At 45.9% G+C, this 23,859-nt stretch overlaps 1 protein-coding gene across 4 annotated transcripts in view; it reads left to right on the plus strand.

Moving 5' to 3' along the window:
• Positions 1 to 23,859, plus strand: part of TANGO2 (transport and golgi organization 2 homolog) — a 71,918-nt gene that overhangs the window by 42,852 nt on the left and 5,207 nt on the right. For all 4 annotated transcript variants that reach the window (XM_044440495.1, XM_044440494.1, XM_044440493.1 and 1 more), the window contains 3 exons: positions 13,242 to 13,312; positions 20,491 to 20,644; positions 22,665 to 22,769. In XM_044440495.1, the coding sequence (XP_044296430.1) occupies positions 13,242 to 13,312; positions 20,491 to 20,644; positions 22,665 to 22,769 (330 nt within the window). The remainder of the gene's footprint in view (positions 1 to 13,241; positions 13,313 to 20,490; positions 20,645 to 22,664; positions 22,770 to 23,859) is intronic.

Below are 23,859 nucleotides of genomic sequence, written 5' to 3' on the forward strand. Positions count from 1 at the left end.
TGGCTTCAATAGACATCCGGAGCTTTGGGGAATGGATGTAGGAGCCAAGTAGGCAGGTTTGGGACTGTGGCCCCAAGGACCCGGGCCTAGCAGCACCTCTGCTCCCATCCAGCCCACCCCAGTCCTCTCTAGAGCTGCAGGGCCTTGAACTTGGAGGCAAGGTTCCATTCAGCTCTGCTTTCAGCATTCCTGTCACCTACTGGAGTTGTCTCAGTCCGCTGTATCTGCCATCTGCCTAGCATTAAAATCGAGTACTAGCTTTATTAAATCTGTTATTTATGCCAGGTACGCTGCAAGATATGTAGGCCTCTCAAGTGTATCATCTGTTCTTCTTGAACACGTTTCTAAAGATCTCCAGAAAGTGCTGGTGCACAGCATGGACTCCTAAGCGTATGCAGAAATCTGTAGTACCTGATGTGCATTCGCCAGTTCTTTCCTAAGGTACCTTCCAGCCTCCAGTGCGCTGCACACATTTTGGCAGGAAAGGGCAACTAGCTTTCATAAACCCTTCTCTATCATTTCCCTCTTCCAGCTCCCATTAGCTCCAGCCAACATGGCCAGTGATCTAGAAACTTGGGAGCTAGGGGCCAAAACATCTAGCAGGCACCAGCTTGCCTTCACATACAGATCAGTGGATTTTATTCTATTGATGTTAATCACATTAAAGGATTTTATTGCATTAAGCAGTTACATAAGAACAAATCAGCACATAAATAGTTCAGATTTCCAGTTTCTTTAGAGGTGGGGTGCTCTGTGGTTCCACCACTGCAACACAGCATAGCTTCTGAGGCCCTCATCAAAAACACACCGTCCATTTTCTCCCCACTTCCCCACGGCCCCTTGATTTTTCTGAAGGCACCTTGCTTTGTTTTAATTGGTTGCATAGCTGTCCATTTCCTTCTTTCCAGCTCTGGATTGGACAGCTCTTCTGTAGGGCTCCCCACGCCATGCTAGAACCCCGCTACTTGTGATGACTTCATGGTCACCCTGCGGACTGCTTGAAAGAATGCTTTTTAATGTCCATGTCTTTGCTTGAAGGTCAAAGCAGTCCATGCGCGTGTCTTCTCTGAGTAAAGTGGACCATTAGAATTCAGCTGTAGCCTGCTGCAAATCATGGTAGGTCAGGCAGAAGCCTTCATTTAGCACATTTCCCAGTGTCTCCTGCTAGGGCGATGATCTTCAAGTCCCAGTGGAATCATAACCATTGTAGGGCATCTTCTGATTTGTTAATTTGCCCTTGGCCTCTCCATAATGCAGATAAAAGCGCTCCTGGAACAGGGTGGAGAGGAGATGAAGGGAAGGCGGACACAGTTCAGAAATAGCGCATTACTCTCCTGGCACAGTTCAGATAGTTGCATGCAATCAGTCATCGCTTGCCCCAGACTAGGTCCTGCAGCCCTTTGTGTGATGAGCACCCCAATCCCTTCCCAGTGCAGCCCACTCTGCACAATCTACTGGAAGGAGCTGAGCAATATCCTTGCGACCCATCCTTCCTTTAAAAAAAAGCATTATTAGTAACATCTTCAAATTATATTCCATCCGTTTTTCTAATTCTTGGAATTCTGCAGTGGCTTACCAAGCAAGGAAATGGCAAAAGAGCATTTCAAAAATCTGTAAAAACACACAATAAACGGTAAAAGCATTAAAAAACAAGAGCTGAAATGAAGCGCTAAAGCTCAAAGACACCAGCGAGTGAGAACACCGACAGCCTGGGAAATAGAATGATAGTAGCTTGGGGCCCCTAAAACATCATTGCTCAGTGCTGTTACATCCCCTCCTCATTCCCTTCCAGTGGGAAAGTCTCACCTCAGGCACCGTATGAAACCAACCTTGTATTTAACCACTGGCCCAGTAGCCAAAGGCTGTGAAGAGCTCCATGCAGGTTGGTGGTTTTGCTGACAGGGGGATGGGGCTCCCCAGCCCCTCTCTGCTGGCTAAGGAAGGACAGACCTCAACCCTCAGAACCATCCTTCCTCCACTAGCCTGTTTGTCAGAACATTGTTTGCTTCTTAGTAGCCTGCTGAGAGCGGGTGTTTTATTTTACCCTGCTCCAAGCCACAGACTAGGTTTGCTTGCTTTTACAGCACGGGATCGTAATGTGGCGCATGCAGGCAAGCAATGTGGGCGTATAGACAAGCTGGTCTGATTTTATTGTGTCAGTCCATCAACCCATCCAGGCCAGCACTGTCTCGGCTGGCCGCTCATGAACGGCCAAGGAAGAGAATCTGCTTCAGCAAAGTGAACGGACACAAGAGGAGAGCTATTTGCATAAAATACCTACATGTCCTTTCACATGTTTCTATCCCACTTGGAAAAGCATTCTTAGGATTGCAATAGAAACACGGTCCATCTCACCGTAGAATGGAGGAGTGGCCAGGTGACGTGTTGTGCAGGTGCTGTGGACAGACAGTGCAAGACCCAATTCTTCCTTACAGTCTTTCAACCGGGCAGCCCTTCAAACAGGAGGACTCCTCCAAATCGAGAACAGTGCTCTGTGGCCACCCTAACTCTCTCTGGGAACAGTTCTTCCCAGATCTCACACTTGTGGCTTTTCTCAGCCTTGGGATCGGAGGACAGTTATGGTGGGAGGACTTGGGGCTTCCATGGAAAGCAGGTGAGCTGCCACCAGCCCACAGCCATGCTGGGAATTTCCACCTGCCTTTTTACTTCCTGGAAACCGCTCCTGTTTCCTGGACTCTCTTCCCCACTATAATAGAAGTGATAGGCAGCTGGCTTACTGCATGGAGGCATGAGGTTTGCTCTCTCTCCACTAGCCTCTTCTGTCCACAAGTAAGGTGCCTGTATCAGTCTGGTAGGACTACTTGGCTGACGCCGTCCTCGCAGGTTTCACTCACTTGAATTATATGACCACTGTTTTCTCCACTGCGTGGAAGGCAGGGGAGAAAGCAAGGTAAATATGTTTTTAATCAGAAGCTGACTCATAAAGGGGCTGTTCTGATTATCTCGTGAGCGTTTGACGGGAATAGATAGAATGGTGGGAGCTGCCATCTTTCTCTAGAAACTGCCGTTCATCATTTTTATTTGTCTCCTCCCCTTTTCTCTCTCCCTGCATGCACACAGATGTTTTTATGCTAGCTGTAAAACAAACCAGGCAATATGGTTGGCCTATGTGGCAGATACTCACTGCATGACGAGATTGGACTTTGAGACATCAAATGAATATGGTCATCCCTGGACAGCAGCGCCCCCACCCCCCAGTTAAGTGGCTGCATGTCCTCACTCACATGGACGCAATAGCCATGTTTGCATGGGTGTTGTAAGGCCCTAGGCAGGCTTCTCACTAGATTGGTGGTGCACTTGCAAAAAATTAGGCAGTACTCGCCCCTTCCGCCAACAGCTGCACTGAATGATGAAAGGGCCGAATTCAATTTTGGAGAAGGTCTTGGGGGCCAAATTCCAGTGGTGAGTAAGGCCAAACGCAAGAGCAATGGGATCCAAACTGCAAAAGCAACACTAAAATTCCAGCATAGCCTAAAACTCTTAATGCCTGTAATAAAGCTCTGGGAGAAGCATTGTAGCCTTTTTTAGAATGGGGAGAAATACTGCACAAGGGCCAGGAAACCACAAGGCAGTCCATGGCTAGATGAAAGGGGCCAGGGCAAGGACTTTCCGGGACCACAGGAGTGCTGGGTTTGGTCCATGCCCCTGGGTTTCCCCACCCGGATCTAGACTCCAAAAGCACTGACACACACACTTGTTACAAAAGAGAGAAACAGCTTGGTTAGTACAGCAGCTCCCTAGCTAGTTAATAAGCTCAACAGAGGGTCAGAGAAAGATGAAGACTGGGGAAATTTGCTTTTCCTACATAAGAACCAGAAGGTGTCACTGAAGAAATAGCAAGGCAGAGGACTATTTTATTTTATTTGTTTATTTAACTTATATGCCGCCCCATCGCATGAGCCTAGAAGGGGAGGCAACCAAAGGGCTGCAAGGGTGAAAAGTGATGGGGGAATGGAGAGGAGCCCCCCATAAGCAGTCTGGGCCTACCTGACTTCAACATAAGGGCGAACCCAAAGGATTATCCCCTTGTCTGGTTGCAAAATGCTCTTGCCATTCCTTCTCAAGCTGTTGGTGCCCTCTTTGGCACTGCATCACCCAGAATAAAACAGTGCACAATGTGGTTAAAGGATTTGGCACAACCAGGACCATGGGTCTGTTCAGGCCCGTATTGCCGACCGTCCCCTGCAGCAGCGCTCTGTGGATTGCAGGCCGTTCTTCCTACCTGTAGCTGGAGCTGCTGCGGGTTGGAAGAAGGGCCATCTGCATACGGAGCAGGGGCTCTACCACTAAGCTGGGGCCCATTTGTCTGGTCCCCACCATGATGGTACTGAGGCTTGCCTTTGACTTGAATCAGTGACGCTGCTGCTGTTTGGTTTACAGATGGAATTTGGAGGGAGAGCTTTAAAAATGGGGAAGAGAATCTTTTGGGTGAACATGTATAATGGGGTTGAGAAAATGGGGCAGGTGGCAGGATGTTTGGAAAGGAATCAGCCCTGCAGACCCATTCCAGAGGAGTGCCTGTGTCTCTCCTCCTTGGAGTAGTCCTCTTTCCCACAGTCCCTGTCCCATCAATACATTAAATTTTGTAAGCATCCCTTCCTGGAATGTATGTGTTGGTTTTCTAGCTGCCAAAATAATTTGCTGTCTAGGGCTGACAGCAGCTTTAGGATTGGAGGTATGTGTAATAGCAAATGTACTTCTGGGAAAACGTGGAATGTAGGAAGAATAAGCTGCAGATGTTCTGCATTAGCAAGCCTGCAGATCAGATGTATCTCCCAATCTCATGCCCCCACCTACTAAACTCCACGGAGTCTTATTACCACATCACCTCCACAAATCAGAATGACTATTAATATTCTTTTCACACAGAAGGCTGGCACGAAAGGAAATGACAACTTGGTCATTGCACGATCCGCTTTTACACAAAATCGCAGCTTAGAGATAAGTTAACGAGCTGTTGGCTCTTCTGGATGCACTTCTGGGCTCTGCCTCGCGCCATTAAAAACATGCATGTTTTCATGCTTTGTACGGGCTCCGCTTAAGCGCCACAGCAAACCATGCTTTGCGAAGCCTGTCTTCGGATTGTCGCTGTGCCCAAATGGACAAACCATGATTTGTGGTCTGTGTGGAAGGGATCGGATTTTTAAATGATGGTTTGAAGATGGTTTGCAAGGCATGTTTCAAGCAAACATGTATGCTATCACATTTAGATCAACTTCAAGACAGCCTGGTCATATTACAACCCATTTCTGCTCATGTTTACCTTCAAAGGTGTACATTCTTTCCAGAAAGCCTTATTTATGTGCCATGATTTGTGGCCACTGGCTAAGAATAGTGAGAATTGTAGTCTAAATCTTCTGGAGAATACCAGGCTGGGGAAGGCTGACTACCAGAAAGCTTAAGTGTTGGTGTCATTTTACAGCTTGGAAAGGGAAGTAGTTAAATCTTCCACTTCAGCAAAATCTTGAATTATGTATATGCCAGTGCATTGGTTTATGAATTGGTTTATCTTTATTTTATTAGTACCTGCTTCTGGTCATCATTGGCTCTAATTTTGCCTTTGGTTAGGGCATCTGATAAAATTATAATATATGGCTGGTGCCAAAGAACAAATATTCTCTTTGCTTTTCTATGGGAGGAAGGTAAGCAATTGCCGTTTAAACTAAAACAGATATGGAAGACAGAGCGGTGCATAAGGGCAGGCAAGATTCAGGGTTGTATTTGGCATTAGCCTGAGTTAGCAGACCTATTGAAATCAATGGGACTTGTGTTAGACTGACATCGTTTACAACCCTCAGGCAATGGTCCTTCATATGAGAAATGAGGAGTTAAAAGTGTGACCAGTTTTGATTTTCTTCCTGTGAAATGTTGACGTTACATGGGTGTAGGTGCTGTAACATGCAGTCTCCCAACTGCTATCTGCAGTTGGCTAGGATCAAGCTAGCTTTAATATAGAGTTTGTTAGCTTAGAAATCCTGGCTTGTTTAGGTGAAGAACTATAGTCCTGGGCCCAGACCTCACAGTAAGATATCCCTGCCCAGTATGTTTATCCACATAAATGCTCAAAAGGCAGGCACCAAGGAGCTATAAAACTACTCATCCTAAGGGATTGTAGAATAGTAGAAGACTTTGCATTGAGCAAAACTTCTGGCGCACGTACTTTGGAGACGAGTGCAAACCCCTTCAACTTTTTACCCATGTGTGACTGTCATTGGTTTGTAAGGAATTGCTAGTATGTCTTTTTTGGGGGGAAATAAATATGTAGAAGGCAGCGTAACATGATAAATAATAGGTGATACATAATAAAATCTACTTGAGGTTTGGGGGGAGAGGGGGAGGATATGTATTAAATTTAAAGGTGTTCCCTCCGAAGAAAATAAAGTGATAAATCAGAAGTGTATATTTTCCCTGCTTTATGAGGGCTACAAAGCAATTTCAAAAGAAGACAAATTCTTCATTTCTGAAGGCAGATATTGGTTTGTTTGGCAAGACTTTCCCTTCTGCTTAAAATGACTTTTGCTTTGGGTGATAACAGCTTCTTTCCATATGTGACAGTGGTAATAATGTTTCTTATTAGGACCACAGTGTTTGGTGCATTACTATGTTAAATTAATGGAATTTAACCCCCTTGGATTAGTAGAACAGCTTAAAAAATAGTTAATTAATTTAGGGGCATTTTCTTTGAAAAACAGTGGATGAGAAGGGGACCTTGGAGAATGCACCCACAGAAACTTCTTAAAACAGTATCTAGGTGTCAGCTCAGGGACAGGGCAGCATGTTTGTAAAAGGCCTTTCCAAGCAAAAATCCTTCCCAGCCCATCTGAAAATAGGAAAAAGAGGGACTATTTGGATTTTCCCTGGCTGGCGTGGGGAGGGTGTGGCGCTGCCACTGAATCACTGTGCCCCTCATGCATACCAGTTCAACTAAGATTTCTTTAATCAAGTTGCAGGCATGCATCTTCCAAAAAAGAAGAGCTAAAACACATCTCCTTGGAAGTCACAACTCCAGAGCTGGAGTGCCTCCAGCCTTCCAGAAGTTGCTTAACTACAGTTCCCATCATCCCAGATCACTGACCATGCTGGGTGGCTTGGGCTGATGGGAACTGGAGCCTAACAGCCTTGGAATTAGGGGCACAGGCTATAAGCATCATTTGCAATAAGTAGGATAATTTTGGGAGTATCACCAAATTCAGGAAATCTTCTGTTAACCATCGTTTCCCTCATCCTCCATCTGAATTGAAAAACTAGGGTTAACACTTTCAAAACAAGCCACGGTTTGAAGTTAGCTTAGGACCTTGGCTTGTTCTTAGCTGTTAAACATAGTTTTCCAGCTCAGATGAAAATGGGAGGGAAATTATCGTTCATTCCTGATTTATTTGCAAAATGCCTACATCCCGTTAGAAAAGGCCAGTACCAGTATTAGTTGCTAAGCTGAGAGTTGATCCTCCAAAGTATCCCACGGGTAGTTCAAGCTAAGTTTGTTTTGAAAGGGAGGGAAAAACAAAGGAAATACCTGAAATGTAAGATGTGAGCCAGCCCACTATATGCACATGGTGGGCATGTCGTGAGCGGAGCCGGCTGGTGCCGGAGGTCATACTAGATGGCCAGGGCGGCCCCTTCTGACTCGCTCTGTTTCTGTGTTTCTGTATAAGTCCTGATGGTTGGACTTTTGAAAGAAGTGGATCTATTGGGGGGGGGGAAATGGCTCCTGTTCACCCCCACCCCCGTGGGTGAGTCCTGAGGAGGGAGAGAAGAACTTACCTGCTTAAGACAGGGTCTTTCAAAGCACAACGTTTCTCAGCAGGTTCTTAGGATCTCTCTGCAAAATCAGGAATAAGCTTTCCTGTAAATCTGGTGGACGGCATGTGCCTTCTCCTCCCAGCCCCTACAGCCCTGCCACGCCCCACTGCTCCCTGCATCCCAAATACCATTTTAAAGTTTTTCATGAGCACGTGGCATCCGGAGTACTGAACGGAGAACTCAATGTCCCAGGGGGTGTTTGGCATGAGGGAAAGGGGTTCAGCCACACCAACCACCAACCCTGCTGCTCTCATGGTCTGGATACCTAAAGACATCCATGCTCACATGCAGGGCTTTTTTTGTCGTCGAACGCACCGGAACAGCGTTCCAGCACCTTTTCTTCCAATGGATTTTACAAAGTGATTTTGAATTGCCTGTCGGCAGCATAGCAGGTCAGCAGCAAACATCACTAACATAGTGCCTGCGGGCTGCTTGTGTGTCCGCGCCACCCGGCTTGGGACGCTGCTCAGCTTGGGATTGGTGTGTGTGGTCGTGCACCGGCAGCGACGTAAGTTCCGTCACCTTTTTTTTTTTTTTTTTTTTACAAAAAAAAGCACTGCTCACATGCAAATACACATTTTCATGCAGTTTCTCCCTGGCCTGGAAAAGGAAGGTAATCTGTAGGCCAACAAAGAAGAACCATGTTTGCACTCTTGCGGTATAGCCCGAAGACAAGTCAGGGGCCTGAGTGATGATTATGCTACACGTTCCTTCTTTAGCTAAACTTACACAGCGCTTCAAACCTACAGTCATATAGCTATCACAAAATGTGGGTACAATTACACTGAGGCACCGCCCTGTCTGAAAACACCAAAAATCAATTCCTCTGTGTTCCATTCTTCAGGTTATTTATCTTCAGGAGGAGGAATTTAAAGCCTGCTCGGTGATGAAGGGTGAAAGACTGAATGATAATAAAATTAGAATAATACCATGAAGAATGTTTTGTGTCTAGCCTTTTGCCAAGATAGGAAATGATGGCTATAAATAACGCAAGTCTGTCCTGCGCTGGATGCAAGCAGGTCGTCTTCCATTGAGTGCTGAAAGATGCTCTCCAGAGAACAATCTTCAGCAATTTGCTGTCCAGCAAATACATCGGACATTGGCAGCAGCATCTGTTGCCCTCATGGCCAGTGGTCCTGTATGCTCTTTCTCTCCATGCGGGTGGATAAACATATACTAGCCAGGGAAATCTTACTGTGAGGCCTGAACCCCAGAGTTCCAAACAAGCCAGGTTTTGTAAGCCAAGCAACCGTACATTAAAGCTAGCTTGATTCCAGCCACCGTTCTGTACAGTTGAGTGAACTGTATGCTACAGCACCTGTATCCATGTAGCTTTGACATTTTATGGGAAGAAAGCCCAAACCGGCCACACTTCTAACACCCAATGTTTCATAATATTTTTAAAAAGCACACAATAACCAAGGAATTCAGGGTTTTTTACTTATTTGAATCTCCCTCCCCGCCGTGTTTCCTTTCCCCCACCTTAGTTGCGTCCACTCTGCATAACTTACTAAGGAGGAGGTTGCTTACAAGCAGAGTTTTGACCATATTAGAAAGGAAAATATGCACCCCGTGTTCATTCCAGAAGCTTTGTATAGAATCAGTTCTTAATACTTGAATATTTCTTAGGCTTCATGACCGGATACTGATTGATGCGCCCACAGCTTAATCGTCAAACACTCTACATTTAACTTTAATGAGATTTTGACCTAGCTGGTTTTGTGTGTGAGTGTGTCAGTGTCAGCCAGCTTCTTAGTATCTTCCCCTTTCCCTGACAAAATGAAATGCAGAAAATGTTTGCTCACCTGCTGGGTAGAAACTTTGTGATATTTAAAAAAAAAATCATTTCTTCTGTAAGCCGTTATTATTTTTATCCACCATCAAGAGAAATGTGGGAGGGGACAGCAGAATTCTACTTAAAAGGGAGAAGCCATCTCTGCCACATTTCAAAGGCATGCCTATAATTACTAGCTTGACTACAGATGTATTTCATTTCTCAGTGGCTGGAGGTTTTTTCCAATTCTTGTAAATAATAAGTGAATCGTTTGACTGAAATACGGCCTGATACGATCTCATCCTGACAGCCGGGAGAGGCATTGCCTTTCCCTGTTGGCAAGAGGGATTCACGGATGTCGGAAGTGGGCCCTCTAATGGTAGCTTTGCCGTTTTCCCCTTGCCTCTTCGAAAGAAAGGCACGTCTCCAAAATGGATGCCTTGTCCAATTTCCTTCCCACGCCACTTCAGTTCGATACGGTACTAACAGCATCTGTTCGCTGCTTTTAAAAGCTCCCTCTCTGGAAAGAGAACTAAATGTCCATAACTGCGTTTGCCCGTACTTCTGTTTCAGAATGAGGCCTTGCTTTGAGCCAGTTGGGATCCTTGTCAGCAAAGGGATGGCTGCTCCCAGCCTGTTCTCATAATGGTTGAAAGTGGCAGGTCGAACATCCCTGGGCAACGTTGCACAGGAAGTAACATCCCTGGGCATGCTTGTCAGGTCTGCTCATTCGGAGTGGTCCCAGCGAGGCAGCTCCCAGACCACTTCCACTAATTCAGAAGCTGGCTCTTCTGTCCTAGGGTCAGCAGCAAATTAGTCTTTTTGTAAAGAATATGTGGAGGCTATGCAGCTTAGACTAGGCACGCTCGTGACTCTTGCAACACACGCAACACGCTTTTAAGCGAGCGAAAGATCGGCTCCTCTGAGGTTCCTGACAGGCCCAGTTGTCTTCTACAGCATTCATTTCGGGGTAGTAAAATAATATCCTTTGCGAATGCAATGCTATCTTTTCTCTCTCCACCCACACTGCTATTCCCATTTCCTCCATTTATTTCATTTTTACACCACCCAATAGCTGAGGTTCTCTGGGCAGTTGACAAAAGTTAAAAGCACCCAAACAAAAAAAATTAACCTAAGACAATAAAATCACAGTGACCACAACTGAATCAGCACAGAGGTATAGCAGTGGTACAGGATAAAATGCAAAATTATAACTAAAGTTTAAAAGTTAACTGTTAAAATACTGGGAAATAAAAAGAATACAGAGTAGGCGCCAGGCACCCCAGCCGGGGTGCCACAACCTAAAAGGCCCTTCTGGAAGCCGCCTGCCTCATTTCCTTTGGAGAGGGCTCCCAGAGAAGGACCCCACAAAGGTGACCTTGGAGTCCAGGTATGTCTTGCTGTGCACTGCCATTCAAATATACATGCTATACCATGATAACATATACCTTTTCTGAGGTCACCAGTGCGGGCCTGAGTCTAAATCAGTGAGTGGAAATGGTGGGAAAGTAGGTTCTTGGCAAAACATTTGGAGAACCATCCTAATGGGGATAGCCGTTACTTAACAGGGGAAGAGTCTGCCTTGGGAAGACGCCTCTCGCTTTCCCTAGAGGTATTTCGTTATTTTACATGGATGTGTTGCCTTTTTGCCCAGATATCAGCTCCCAAGGCAATTGACAGCAAAATACATGTTGAGCCCAGGTCCTAATTGTGCTCATGATGTATAAAGACACCCACTTTCACAAGCGAAGGACCAGCCCGCCACTGAGGTGGTGAAGGAAAGCACTGCATCTGCTTACTCCAAGTACTGAGCCACCAGATGACCTTAGTAAATAACGGAGGGCTGTTCGAGTTCCCTGTATAGATGCTACTGTCCGTTTTACCTTTTCTCAGTGCAAGAGCAGAATTCAGTTTCCAAGATGATGTTAGGGAGGGGCTACATTCTGATGGTCTCCGGGGTAGCACCTCAAGGGGACGGGTCAGAACACCAAGTCTCGCTTGAGTCTCAAATGCCCAATAACTGGCCCCTGAGAGAGGCAATTCAGCCTTTTAAAGGGGGGAAGAGCAACAAGAGCAATGAACGATTCGTGGTTAGGTGAAAGGGGTGGAGCTGGGGCTGCCTGGGGAGCCCCAGAGGGTCCACACAGGTTTGCAAGTCTGAGATTGATATTCCTTTTTGCAGTCTTGTCCATATGACTTATTTCATGGGTTGACCCACCCTTCACTGGGCACCTAAAAGTAGTATATTTTGCACTATGAGGTTATTTTTTGTATGGTATGCCATAAAGTTCGGCCAGTTTCCTTTTGCTTTTGAATGCTTAGGTGTGAGTTGAGCTTGTGTATTGTGCTCTGGAGCCATCACTTTATTGCCTGCTTTGATTAATATTTTTGGCATTTGAGATGTGTGGGTTTTTTCTTTACATAATTGGCTTTGTGGACAATTTGCAGTATCCCTGTAGAATAGGCACAGTAGCAGTGTTGACAGAAAATAACTTAAGACAAAATTGTTGACATTGTGCTGGCTAGAGCTGAATGCACGGTGAGCTTGTCTACTGAAATAAATATATATGAAAGAGTGAAAATAAGAAAGAAACGGTGCAGGTTGTTGACGTAGGTGCGGTTGGTGGGAAGGACGGTGCCGAGTAAGATTCCTGTCAGAGCTTACCTGCTGCACGTACCAGAGCTAAATTAACTTGCATGCAGAGGGTGGGGCTGTTTGGGGAGGTGGGAGATTCACATGCTCCTTGTGTTGGGACACAACCCTTTCCATGGATAGACATCAAAATGTCTTGCAACTTCTAGCATTCCCCAGCAACACACAAGCTGGAAGTTGTCCCTCTTTTTTCCTGTGAAAACAAGCACAGGATTGTGCCTGAACCTATTTTCCAGTCGCATTTTTCCTTTTTAAAAATATGTACACTGGCCAGTATCCGAATTCTTCATTGCATGCAATGTTGTACAAACAGAAGCTCGGCACTGAGCTTGGCAGGAGGAGATAATCCAGCTGAAGTTCTGTTTGCTCAAATGCAACCTGCTCTACAAGCAAAACACAGAAATCGTCCCACTGGAAGCCTTGGAGTTTGCAGAATGACACCACGCGACGCATGAAGCCAAAGTGGCATTGGAATGGGGTTTTCCTGTCCCTTAAGCACTACTGTCTCTTGTGCTTCCTGGAATCCTGCTTCTGAGTGGCGGGCAGGGCCACATCTTCCCTGTATGTGTGTGTGCGCATGTGGGGTGCACCTGGAGGTGGCAATCAGTGGAAGTCAGCACTGCCAGCCCCCACACGGACAGTGCCCCAAAGTAGCTCTCTTTGCATCCTGCCCTTAGCTAACAACTTACGAAACTATCAAGGGTTTTTTCCCTTCTTCTTCCTCTTTCTTAACTCATGCTAATCTTGCAAAATTACTTTTTTGAGCCATGGTTTCCCCCCACCACCACCCTTTTCTTAAGAAGCCTTTTCAACAGTGGCTTTATCACAAATATTCCATCTGATTTTTTTTAATGGAAGAAGTTAAGTAATTGGCTGATCTCTGAACTGAGAAGAAATGTCTTGCTGTGTTGAGGGTTGCATGAAATTAGAACTTAATCAAAGATATGAGTTGCCATTTTGCAAGGAGAACTATTTTCTATTTTTATCTTTTAGCACCACCAAGGGAGATGTAATTTACTATTACGGAAACAAAGGAGACCCAGAACCTGTCTTCCTAAATCCCGGTGGGTTATATCGGAAAACTGCGGGTGTTTTGGTTTATTCGAAGCAAGGGTGTCTGGAGGGGGGAGGCGGGGGGGGTGATGCAATATGGAAACTGAACCTTGTCAGAAGAATTCCATGCCACGCTGGTTCAGAGTGTCTGTATTTTTAGGGTACTTGACTAAGACTTGAAAGGTTGCAGACTGAGGTTATCATCGTTACTTCCATTCCTGATATGCAGGATGTGAATGCTGGTCCTTTTATAGCGAAAACAGCAATCCTTGGGTGCAGGAGTCTCAAGGGAGTTCTGACACTGGAGAAAGACAAAGAGAAACCTTTAGAGGGTGGAGGAAATCCCAAAACATCTCAGTGAAGACTGAGCATGCTCAGTGGTCATAGAATGCTGAATGCCTGTGTAGGCACAGAGGAGGAAAGGGAATAGAAGGGAAGGACCAGAATCCTGAACAAAGAGCACCCCCACCTCGAACTTTTGGAGCTGGGTCATACTGATTCCTTTAGCCAACAACAGCTCAGGGGCAGGCAAGGACAGAATGGGAGCAGACTCGGACATGATTAATTCGTGCAAAATAGCAGTAGCCATGGCCACTAGTCCTGATGACTGTATGCCTTCTCCAGGATCAGAGGCAGAACACCTCTTGGTGCACCAGCTTTTGGAGAACACGGGTGGGAAGGAGTGATCCTTGTGCTCCAGTCCTGCTTACAGGCCTTCCAGAGGTGTCTGGTTGCTCACTATGGGGCGAAAGGGTGGACTCGAGATAGAGAGGTGCTTGCCCTGACCTGACGTGGCTCTCCTTATGTTCGCATGCAACCGACACCGCAAGGAACAGCATTTTAACGCATGCGATCCTGCCAACGTTGCTAGTCTTGAATGGCCACGAGCCCCAGCCATGTGGCCAGTGGTTGGGGTGATGGGTGTCATATTCCTAGAACACTCAGAAGGCAACACGCTTCAGCCGTTTAAAGGATCTCATTTCAGCACTATTTTCTCACCAGCATGCTGAGATTGTTCCTATATTGCATCAGGGATGGGCAACTTGTAGCGTTCCAGATGCTTTGGTCTGTTTCCATGAACCTTGACCATGGCTTGTGCTAGCGAGGCCTAATAGGAGCTGGAGGAGGCAATTTGGGGGTCCAAAACACCATACTGTGGAGAGTCTTGGGTTTCACTTCCAAACGGTATATTTCTAGCCCGTGAAGTTGGGCACAGGAGTCTGCGGCTGATGACAGGCGAAGTCTGCCGTGACCACAAAACCCATAAGGTGGCTCACTGGCTTTTGAGGCTATGCAGGATTTGTGGCCAGGCAGAGCATTGGTATGCTGTGCGGTCCGTTGCCTGTTCCTTGTGACTAGCATAATAAACCATGCTTAATAAGCTGAGCTGCTACTTGGAAAACAAAACAAAACAGGATCCACTAACAACTCGCCCCACCTAATTTGTATTGTATTGTATTGTGTTGGGGAACTGCAGCTGGCAAGACGCACACTTGGAAGAGACAGTCCGTCCCGCTACAGGGGAAGAGAAGCAATAATGCCTCTTCTGTAATGACCCCCACTGGGACATGCGTGTTGCATCAGCTGAACCCAACACAGGCCTTCTTTACTTCAGAGCAATGCATTCCCTCCCACTTCCCCCATTTATCTATGAATATATATTCAGTTGAAACCTGTAGAACCAGGTGGCACAGCCATTTAAAAAAAGTGGTAAGTGCCAAGTCAGGCAGGTCTGCGTATCATTCATACAAAACACAGCATGCGGCTTAGCGTGACTCTCTCTCTCTCCCTGTCCCCTTGACGTGAGAATCACAGCTGAAACCCAGGACTGCTGTTTGGCTCTCCTCTCTGGATCAGTAAAACAATTGTAAGCGAATAATGCAACTGTTGCTGTGCGGCTTTGTGGAAGAGCAAATGCCCCGTCTCACTATGAGCAGCCAGGTAATTTTAGACCCTGGACTTCTCTGCCTTACAAGAGGGTCCTTTAGAAGGCCGCATGTGCTAATTCAATCACAAAGGACACGCCTTACCTTTTCTCCTCCCACCCCAGCTGCTTCCCAGGCCTTCGAACTACTTCTAAGTTCTGCCTGTGCTGCAGCAAGACTGCAGAAAGGGATGCCAGGTTTTTAAGGGCGCAGTTGGCATTCAGCGAGGGTAGACCCAATAGAACGCCAGGTTCTGCCAATCTTTGAATGTATCAGTTGAGTGCCGGCCTTCTCCGGGAGACCAGAGAAAGCTGCTCTCTCACCAAGAACAGGCTCCTCACCAGCTCCTGCAGTGCGCTGTCCATGGTCCTAGCCACTCCAGCATTGTCTGTCCCGACCTTGCCTCGCTTTGATTCTACCTTGCAACTTCTTCTGTATTCCTCCTACGTTAGAATAACAACAACAAAATGCTTTGCCAGAGTATTTATTAAAAAAACAACACTCTGAGTACATGCAATTTTGTATTTTAAACCCATTTAAATCACAGCATCGTCACAACTAAATAAAATGCAGATTCGCTGTGGCCGCCCTCTGATTTCCCTGCTACTCTGTGGTTGCTCCTTTGGAGGACCCTCAAGCTACAAAGCCCTGGACTCCAAGCTACAAACCCCAAGGCCTAGTCCTCGCTGCAGTGCTGATTGCAGAGCGGTCAACTTTGACCTTGCATATTGTCGGTGGCTGCTGCGCTTTCGTACCAAAGCTGGCCTGCAGGAAGAGTTTCCAGATGAAAGCAGCACAGCTGTTGACTGGGGCCCCATAGACGGGTGGCAGAGCATCTGCTCTCTGGTCCCAGGTTCAGTCCTTGGACTAACTGGTCGCTAAAAGGATCACCAGTAGCCCTGTATCTACGTGTGAGCTTAGAAGAACACCAGCAGTTGGATTAGACCAGACTGCCCTGGCCTGGTGCCTTCCAGTCAGTACTTCCCATCATCCCCAGCTAGCTCAGTCAGTGGTCAGAGATTATGGGAGCTGTAGTCCATTTGGTGGGTACCAGCTGAAGGAATACTGGGTTAGATGGCCAGGTATCTAGATGGACCCAGTGCTCTCATTTGATGTAAGGCAGCTTCATTTGTTCTAAAGCATAAATAAATCCAGGAACTACAACAGGATCCGTGTCCTTTCTGGTTCATAACAGCCCTTCAGAATCTGGAGCGGGATTAGGCCCTGTGTTCAAAGGGAGAAACAGGGTTTGTCACCACACCGGCCTTCCTTTTGCCTGCCTTAATGCAGCATTAAAAAGCAAGGGATCACTCATTCACACCATGGCACACAACTTGAAGCGCAGGGATCGGATCCCCAGAGGATCCGGCAGTGGCGTTCCCAGTCTCCTCACTCTGATGAGGAATTCATTCTCTGCAAAATGTGGGCTCTGCAGGGAAAGGAGCTGATATTGGAGGGTTGCAGGTCAGATCATTACACTACACAGCCAGTGCTTATTCTCCTGGATTATGGCCAGGAAATGTAGGGCACTATATGAGAGAGAGAGAGAGAGAGCTTCCCTCAACCACCTTTTCTGTGCACATTTACTGAGTCTCTTTGAGAGAAGTGCTTCTAACTCTTTGAATGGGATAAAGTGTAATTGATGAAGCCATCTTTGTCCCTTTTTGGTGTGCAGAGCGCCTCACCTTCTTTTGTGGCAGGAACAAAAGCCGAGATCAGGTCTGGTTTAACCCCATTGTGCTCACAGAGCTGTAGCTTTCTACTGACCTCGCTTTCTGACAGCTACCCAGGAATGGGAGTGTGCCCAGGCTGCGGTGTGCGGCGGGCTGCTCTGAACCCTTTCCTGTAGCTTTGTGCCCCGCTGCAGTTCCCGTATTGCGTAGCCGGGGACAAGCAGGCCACTTTTTTCTTGGAAGGGGAGCGCAGTGGAAGGCTGGCTTATGGGAGGCACAGTGCAGTGCCCAGTCTGGGTGAGATGCAAGGAATGCTTCGTGGCAGGAGCACCTTTTGGCCGGTCCCTGCCTCCACCTGTGAAGACCACCTTCATGCTGAAGATCAGTCTGGGGGTTGGATGTGGAGCCGAGGGCCCCAGCTGGGCATGAATCGACACACACACACAGTGCCATACGCCATATTCATACGTACCGAATACGAAGGAATGCTCTCCTTTAACCTACGTGCAAAGGGATGAGAAATATGCCAGGTATGGGTGAGAGTAAGAATGGCCACATATGCTGTCCCCCCCGCTGCATGTTCATCAGTGTTCTTGCAGACCAGCGGTGGGGAACTTCAGCTCCTGTCAGCCCCAGGCAACACTGATTGACATTGTCCAGTGATGCAAGATCAGTGGTCAGAGTTCTAGTCCAAAACGTGCCAAGAGGTTGGGGAAAGCTGTTCTATCACCAAGTTTAAGACCCCATGAGCAGAATTAGAGGTACGTTATTCAGCGAAAGAATCTGAAGTAAGGGGTCGGTCGGTCAGTCTAATTGATTTATTTATTAAGTTTATATACCATCTGCATGGAAAATGCCTGCAGGACAGTTTGCAAGCTAACAATCATCTTAACCCAACATAAATGCAGATGGAATGATTGTTAAGTTGTCTTTTAATTAATTGAATGGTGAAAAGAAGCCCAATTATGGATGTCTCTGGTTGAATGTTTGGGATACTAATTAATGAAGAAGATTCGGAATTTCTAATCTGAACAAATCATTGTGCGATAGCCGCCTTAAGGCTTCTACCTGAATCAAGATGCAGATTGATGCCTTTTGTCAAGGAAAGATCCAGTTTAAACGTGAATCTGCAATGAATGATTCAAGGCACATTTCTCTGCCCATTTAGACATTAAAAAGATCTATACCTCCCAGTATGCCTGGTTGGACCAGATGACTTGAGAGTCATCTGTTGGGTATTTTGCAGGTGTCATTAGAATGATCGTTAAACATGATTTTCAAATGTGCAGCGTGACCTTTGACAATCTGTTGTGCTCCCTTGCAAAGAGAACTTTTAATAACTGCTCCCCATTTCACTTACAGAGAGGCACTGGTGGGATTATATATTTAAAATGACTGACTCCCTAAAAATTCAGCAAAACAGAAAAGCGCGTAGATGATAAAATATTCCTATCCCTTGCCCATCAAACTCATGAAATCTATGACAGAGTCTGGTTTAATTTTGGATCAAGCCCTGTTTCTTTGATGGCATGTCATTTAATAGTCTTAACCTGGTGTTTCCCAACCATGGGTCCCCAGATGTTTCTGGACTACAACTCCCATAAACCCTGAGCATTGGCCACACTGGCTGAGGGTTATGGGAAATGATGCAGGTTTGGGAGCCCCTGTTCTGATGTACTGCATTTCCATGGATTCAGGGCACATATTAGCCTGCATGAAAACAGAGCCAAAAAACAAAGCCGGAAACATTTTCATTTGGTAAAGCTGCTAACAAAGGAGCCCTAAATTTCTTTTGTTACGGCAAAAACCTACAATTCCATTGCTATCGCATGCAGTCCATGCGCTTTTTCAGCCCAAGGGTTCCAAAGACAGAGCTGCCCAAATGAATGAGAATTTTTACTGGAAAGTGCTGAATATCCAAAATATGCATTGTAGTAGTTTTCTTTCTCCTAATCAGAATCTGCAAATATCTGTTTTGCTTTATGTGGAAAGTAAGTATAAGGCAGAATCATCTGGACATAACAGAATATAGAGGAAGTGGTATCACCCATCTAGATTAACATGTAACGCTTAAATCAGCGGCTTACCAGTACTATTTATCATCAAGGTTATTTACACCCCTCTTCTCTGCATTAGGCTCAAAATAGCTCACAAGAACAGGAAACAAATTGTCAATATATAGCTACAGCAAAAATGCACCCATAAACATAAATTAATGATATTTATGTCCATGTTAGGAAATAAGCAGAAACATCACAATTTAAATTTCCTTAAAACACATATAAGAGTTTGTTTCATAAATGACAATCATCAGACACAAAGACCTCACAGTCAGCTAGTTAATCCAAATTATTAAGATCCCATTAGCCAAATACTACTAGTGATAATATATCAATATCAAAACCCTACAGTTTAAACCAATTAAAATCCAAGGCTTTGAAAATAGATGCAATATGCCATGCTGCATAAGCCACGATTGACGGGCCTATTTATTCTGGTGTTCAGAGTGTTGGACAACGACTCTGGAAATCTGGGTTCTAGGCTCCGCTAGGCCATGAAGATTACTTTGGGCTGGTCACCGACTCCTAGCCAGACCCACCTCACAGGTTGTTGTGAGCATAAGGCAGAGAAGGGGATTCAGTAAACCATCTTGGCTTCCTTGCAGGAAAAAGTGTGGAATAAATGTCGGACAAAATTGTTTAGTTGCAAAGTCATGCCCGACCCATCACGACCCCATGGACAACATTCCTCCAGGCTCTCCTGTCCTCCACCATCTCCTGGAGTCCACCTAAGCTCACGCCGACCGCTTCAGTGACCCCATCCAGCCACCTCATCCTCTGCCATCCCCTTCTCCTTTTCTGTCAGTTGTTCCCAGCATCAGGGTCTTCTCCAGTGAGTTGCTGCTTCTCATTAGGTGGCCAAAGTATTTGAGTTTCATCTTCAGTACCTGACCTTCTAAAGAGCAGTCAGAGTTGATATCCTCTAAGACTGACTGGTTTGACCTCTCGGACAAAATAAATATCAGCAAATGCACAAGTTCCATACTTAATGTTTTGGGTTGGCTTGTGCCTGGGCTTGTCCTGGGGCCTCAGAACCAACTGGGGTGAAGAAAGTGGGTGATCCACAGGATCGAGCTGAATGATGCCTTCCTGAATTTTGTGCAAAAGTGCGGGGAGTAAAGCAGAAGTGGCTGCATTCAGCCTCAGGATAGGGCTGAGAAAGCCCAGGTGAGTTCCTGTGTTTTGTATACAAACCTGGACACACACAAGAGCCTGGACAAATTCGGAGAGCTCATTAAGTAATTCCTTAAACGATTCCAACAGAAATCTAGTTTTTGGGCCTTCATCTAATGGGCCGTAGAGCAGATACTGAGATGTGCTGTAGCCTCTTTCCTGTGGGGTGTGGCTTTTGTGTCTCACACATTTATCATCCAGAAAAGTAGTTGGCTCAGGTCACAAGCCCAGGAGCTGTGACTCAGAAGTGGCAACAGATAGTGGGTTTAGCTCTGGCGTGTCGACTCTTTCACCTACTGTGAAATGCTTTTAAGAAAGTTTTGCCACCTCTTCCAACCTCTCCCGCTCCCCCATGCAGGGATATATGGCTTGAGCAATTCTTTGCTGGATACGCCGTGGAAGAAACTTCAGTATGGAAAGCAGCTCTTTGCAGATGTTATCAAACACAGCCAGGACCTTGCAAAGGAAGATCTGGTGCAGGAGCTCATTAAAGTGATGAACAATCAAGAGCCGTAAGCCTGTGCTTTGTATCTTGCTTTACCATCCTATTTGTCATTCTGTCCAAATCTGCAGTGTCTCCAAGCTTCAGAGACATGTGTCTTGTGCTTTCGGTGCATTGGATGTTCCTAAATTCCCTCTTAGCAAAAATGTACACAGTCGGATCACAGGATATGCCTTCTAGCGAAGGATGCCATTGGTCCAGCTAGCTTCATGTGGTCTATACTGATAGATAGTGGCTCTCCAGGGTCCCGGGGGATTGTGTCCCAGCCTTAGCTAGAGATGGCAGGGACTGTATCTGGAATATTGTGTGCAAAGCATGTACAATTCTAGAAGCCCAATTCAGAAGTGACTAATTAAACTACAATTTTGCTTTAGTGTTTTTCACACAGTCCGGTTCCTTCATTCTCTGGTTTGAATAAACCTTTGTTTATGAGGATGACCAAATTGGGATCACCACACGCATAAGTGTCTTGTGGCAACTTAATGACTTCGAATAAATGAATAAAACAAAGTCATTCTTACATAAACTTTCATGGACTGTCATCCACATCATCAGCTTGACAGGGGTGTGGATGTTTCTGCCTGCTAAGTAGCAGGCAGGGAAGAGCAGTGCGCAGTGAGGTCAGAAGGAAACGAAATGCAGAAAGTACTGGGTGTTGTTGAAATCAAATGGCATCCTGTTTTGGGAATCCATCAGTCCCAAAAGCAGGCTAAAAATAACATGTATGAATACATAATTGAGATGAGGTAATATCTTTCTGTCAGGGAGAAACTCATGCTTTGGGCTGGTTTAAAGAATGCCGCATTTTAATTAATTAGACAAAAAGATACTTTCAGAATCGCCGCCCCCCCCCCCCCACAAAAAAGGTGGCAATGAGAAGAAAGGATTGCATCTGATGTGACGTGGAGCCCTGTGATAACCTGGCCCCCAATTAATCAAGCAGAAGATTTCTGTTTAAAATGGTTGTTTTTTAATATAACTGCTTACAAGCCCATGGATGGCAGGTGTTGCCTGACAAAATGCTTTTTCCTTCCCTCCTACACATCAGGAAATCTCTCTTCTAATTGGAGTTTGCTAGGACACATGCATGCACCATCTAAAACAACACAAAATATTATTTTAAAAAAGCTAAAACAAAATGTGTTTCTCTTCAGTGCATTTGAAGATAAATTTATTACATTTATTCATATCCTCGTATATGGATGGTTATCTAGTCTCATATAAGATTTCTTTAACTCAGAGGTGTAGGACTCCTGGCCAAAGCCAGTTCTCCAGAGGTCCCCAGAAGCTGTGTCCCATTTTTATTATTATTATTATTATTATTATTATTATTATTATTATTATTATTATAATAACATTTCTATGCCGCCCCTTGCCAAAGCCTTGGGGCGGCTTACAACACAATAAAATACATTGAAATACAATAGAACATAATAAATTACCACTAAATACAAAAATACACCCCAACCCTTTCCCTCACCCACCAATAATTTGGTGGGTGAGGGAACTAGCTATCGTGCAGGTTTTCCCCCAGTGCTAAAGGCTGAAATGCCTCCCCTAAGGCATTGTACTGGCAAGAAGAGCTTTACATGCAAATGTGCTAGGATTTTTGCTGTGCGGGCCCCGGGCCCTCTTAACTCAACTCCCATTTACCGCTGGAAGGCACCCCTCCAGAGCTTCCTGGAAACGGGATGTGGACCTTGAGCCGAAAGAAGTTTTTGTGCCTCTGAGCAGCCGCTCTTCAATTCCAGCCGTGCCATTGAGCAAAAATGCAGGGAAGCCTCTGTCTGGCCCTTGTTCCCACGCAGCCGCCTGTGTGCTTGTTCTTTTCTTGTGGTTGTGACTTTTGAGGCTGTCGTCGTACGCAGCTGTCCAAATGATCTCATGGGGAACCTTCGGGGAACTGCCCTTCTCAATGTTTTGGCATCCAATCATGGATGCCCCCGAGGTTTGTTTTTCGGAGGTCGCAGAAAGTAAGTGCAGGGAAGAGCGGAAGGAGATGATTTCTGTGTGGTTTTCTTCCTGCCCAGTCAGCTGCCAGATCCTGCAATTGAAGACCAGGGCAAGGACTACATCCTCCCCATCCTAAACAAGTATGCAGCTCTCTGTGTGCGTTGCCCAGATTATGGAACCAGGTAAGAGAACGGCTCGGTTCACATGCAACAATAAACCAGAATTGCTTAGAATGGTGGCCTACCGGGAAAGAAGCATACTGCTCAGTCACTCCTGCTTGGTTTTTCCTGCCGGCAGAGCAAACGTAGATGTAACACCGAACAAATCAGCTCTGAAAGCTTCTTGGCTTGTTGGCTACTTCCGCAGCAAGCCAGATGGCACTCTCAGACGGTGTGCACAAGCACGCTGCTGATCATTACCAGTAAGCCAGAATCCTTGGCAATTCCTTGTTTTATCGGTATGCCTAAACTGAGCCAGAGAGCGCATGCGAGAACATCTCATTGTGCATCACACTTGCTTGAAGCACACGGGAGAGTCCCCTTCACTAAAAAACCAACCAACCATGGAGGCAACTGCAAATTCTCATTGTCAAGTTTTGTTTTGCAAATAGGCAGGATGCTGTAATACATCCGAGCAGGAAACAAGCCTTTTGTGTCACCTTAAAAGATGGCTCAAGACCTTCTGACGGAAGAGAGCTCTTCCCCACAGAGCTTCAGACCACAATAAATGTGTTAGCCCAAAGGTGACTCTTAAACAGCCGTAGAAACACGCAACAAGCATGGCCCCTTTTCTAGGCCATGTAACAAATCCGTGGGTTTGATGTGAGTTCTACTGTGAGGAGAGAAAAGTTTGGCTAATCTGGCCAAAATTGATTTCCAGGAGGGGGCCGGGGGGGGGGTGGCGGCAGCAAAAGACGTCTTTGCAGAAATCTTTGTGTGGTGTTCTGCCCGGTGTCTTTAGGAAGTGAACCATAGTGTGCCTTTCTGGGGTAGATACCGGCACAAATGCCTGAGATCAGTGAAATGATTGGAAAATGTGTTAATATAAAACAGCAGGGCCAGGGGGCTCACAGGAATAGCCTGATGTGCATTGGATGTCACTTGTGCCAATTGGGACGTAGAATTTATTTCTGCAGGTTTGTTTGTTTGTTTGTTGGATTTATAGTCCTCTTTTTTCTTCTAATGAAATCAAAGCAGCTTACATCACTCTTCTCAATCTTATCCCCACAACAACAACCCTGTGATGGAGGTTGGGCTGAGAGTCTGTGACTGG

This window comes from Varanus komodoensis, unplaced genomic scaffold (assembly GCF_004798865.1).
Source record: "Varanus komodoensis strain SLA01 unplaced genomic scaffold, ASM479886v1 scaffold38, whole genome shotgun sequence".
Lineage (NCBI taxonomy): Eukaryota > Metazoa > Chordata > Lepidosauria > Squamata > Varanidae > Varanus > Varanus komodoensis.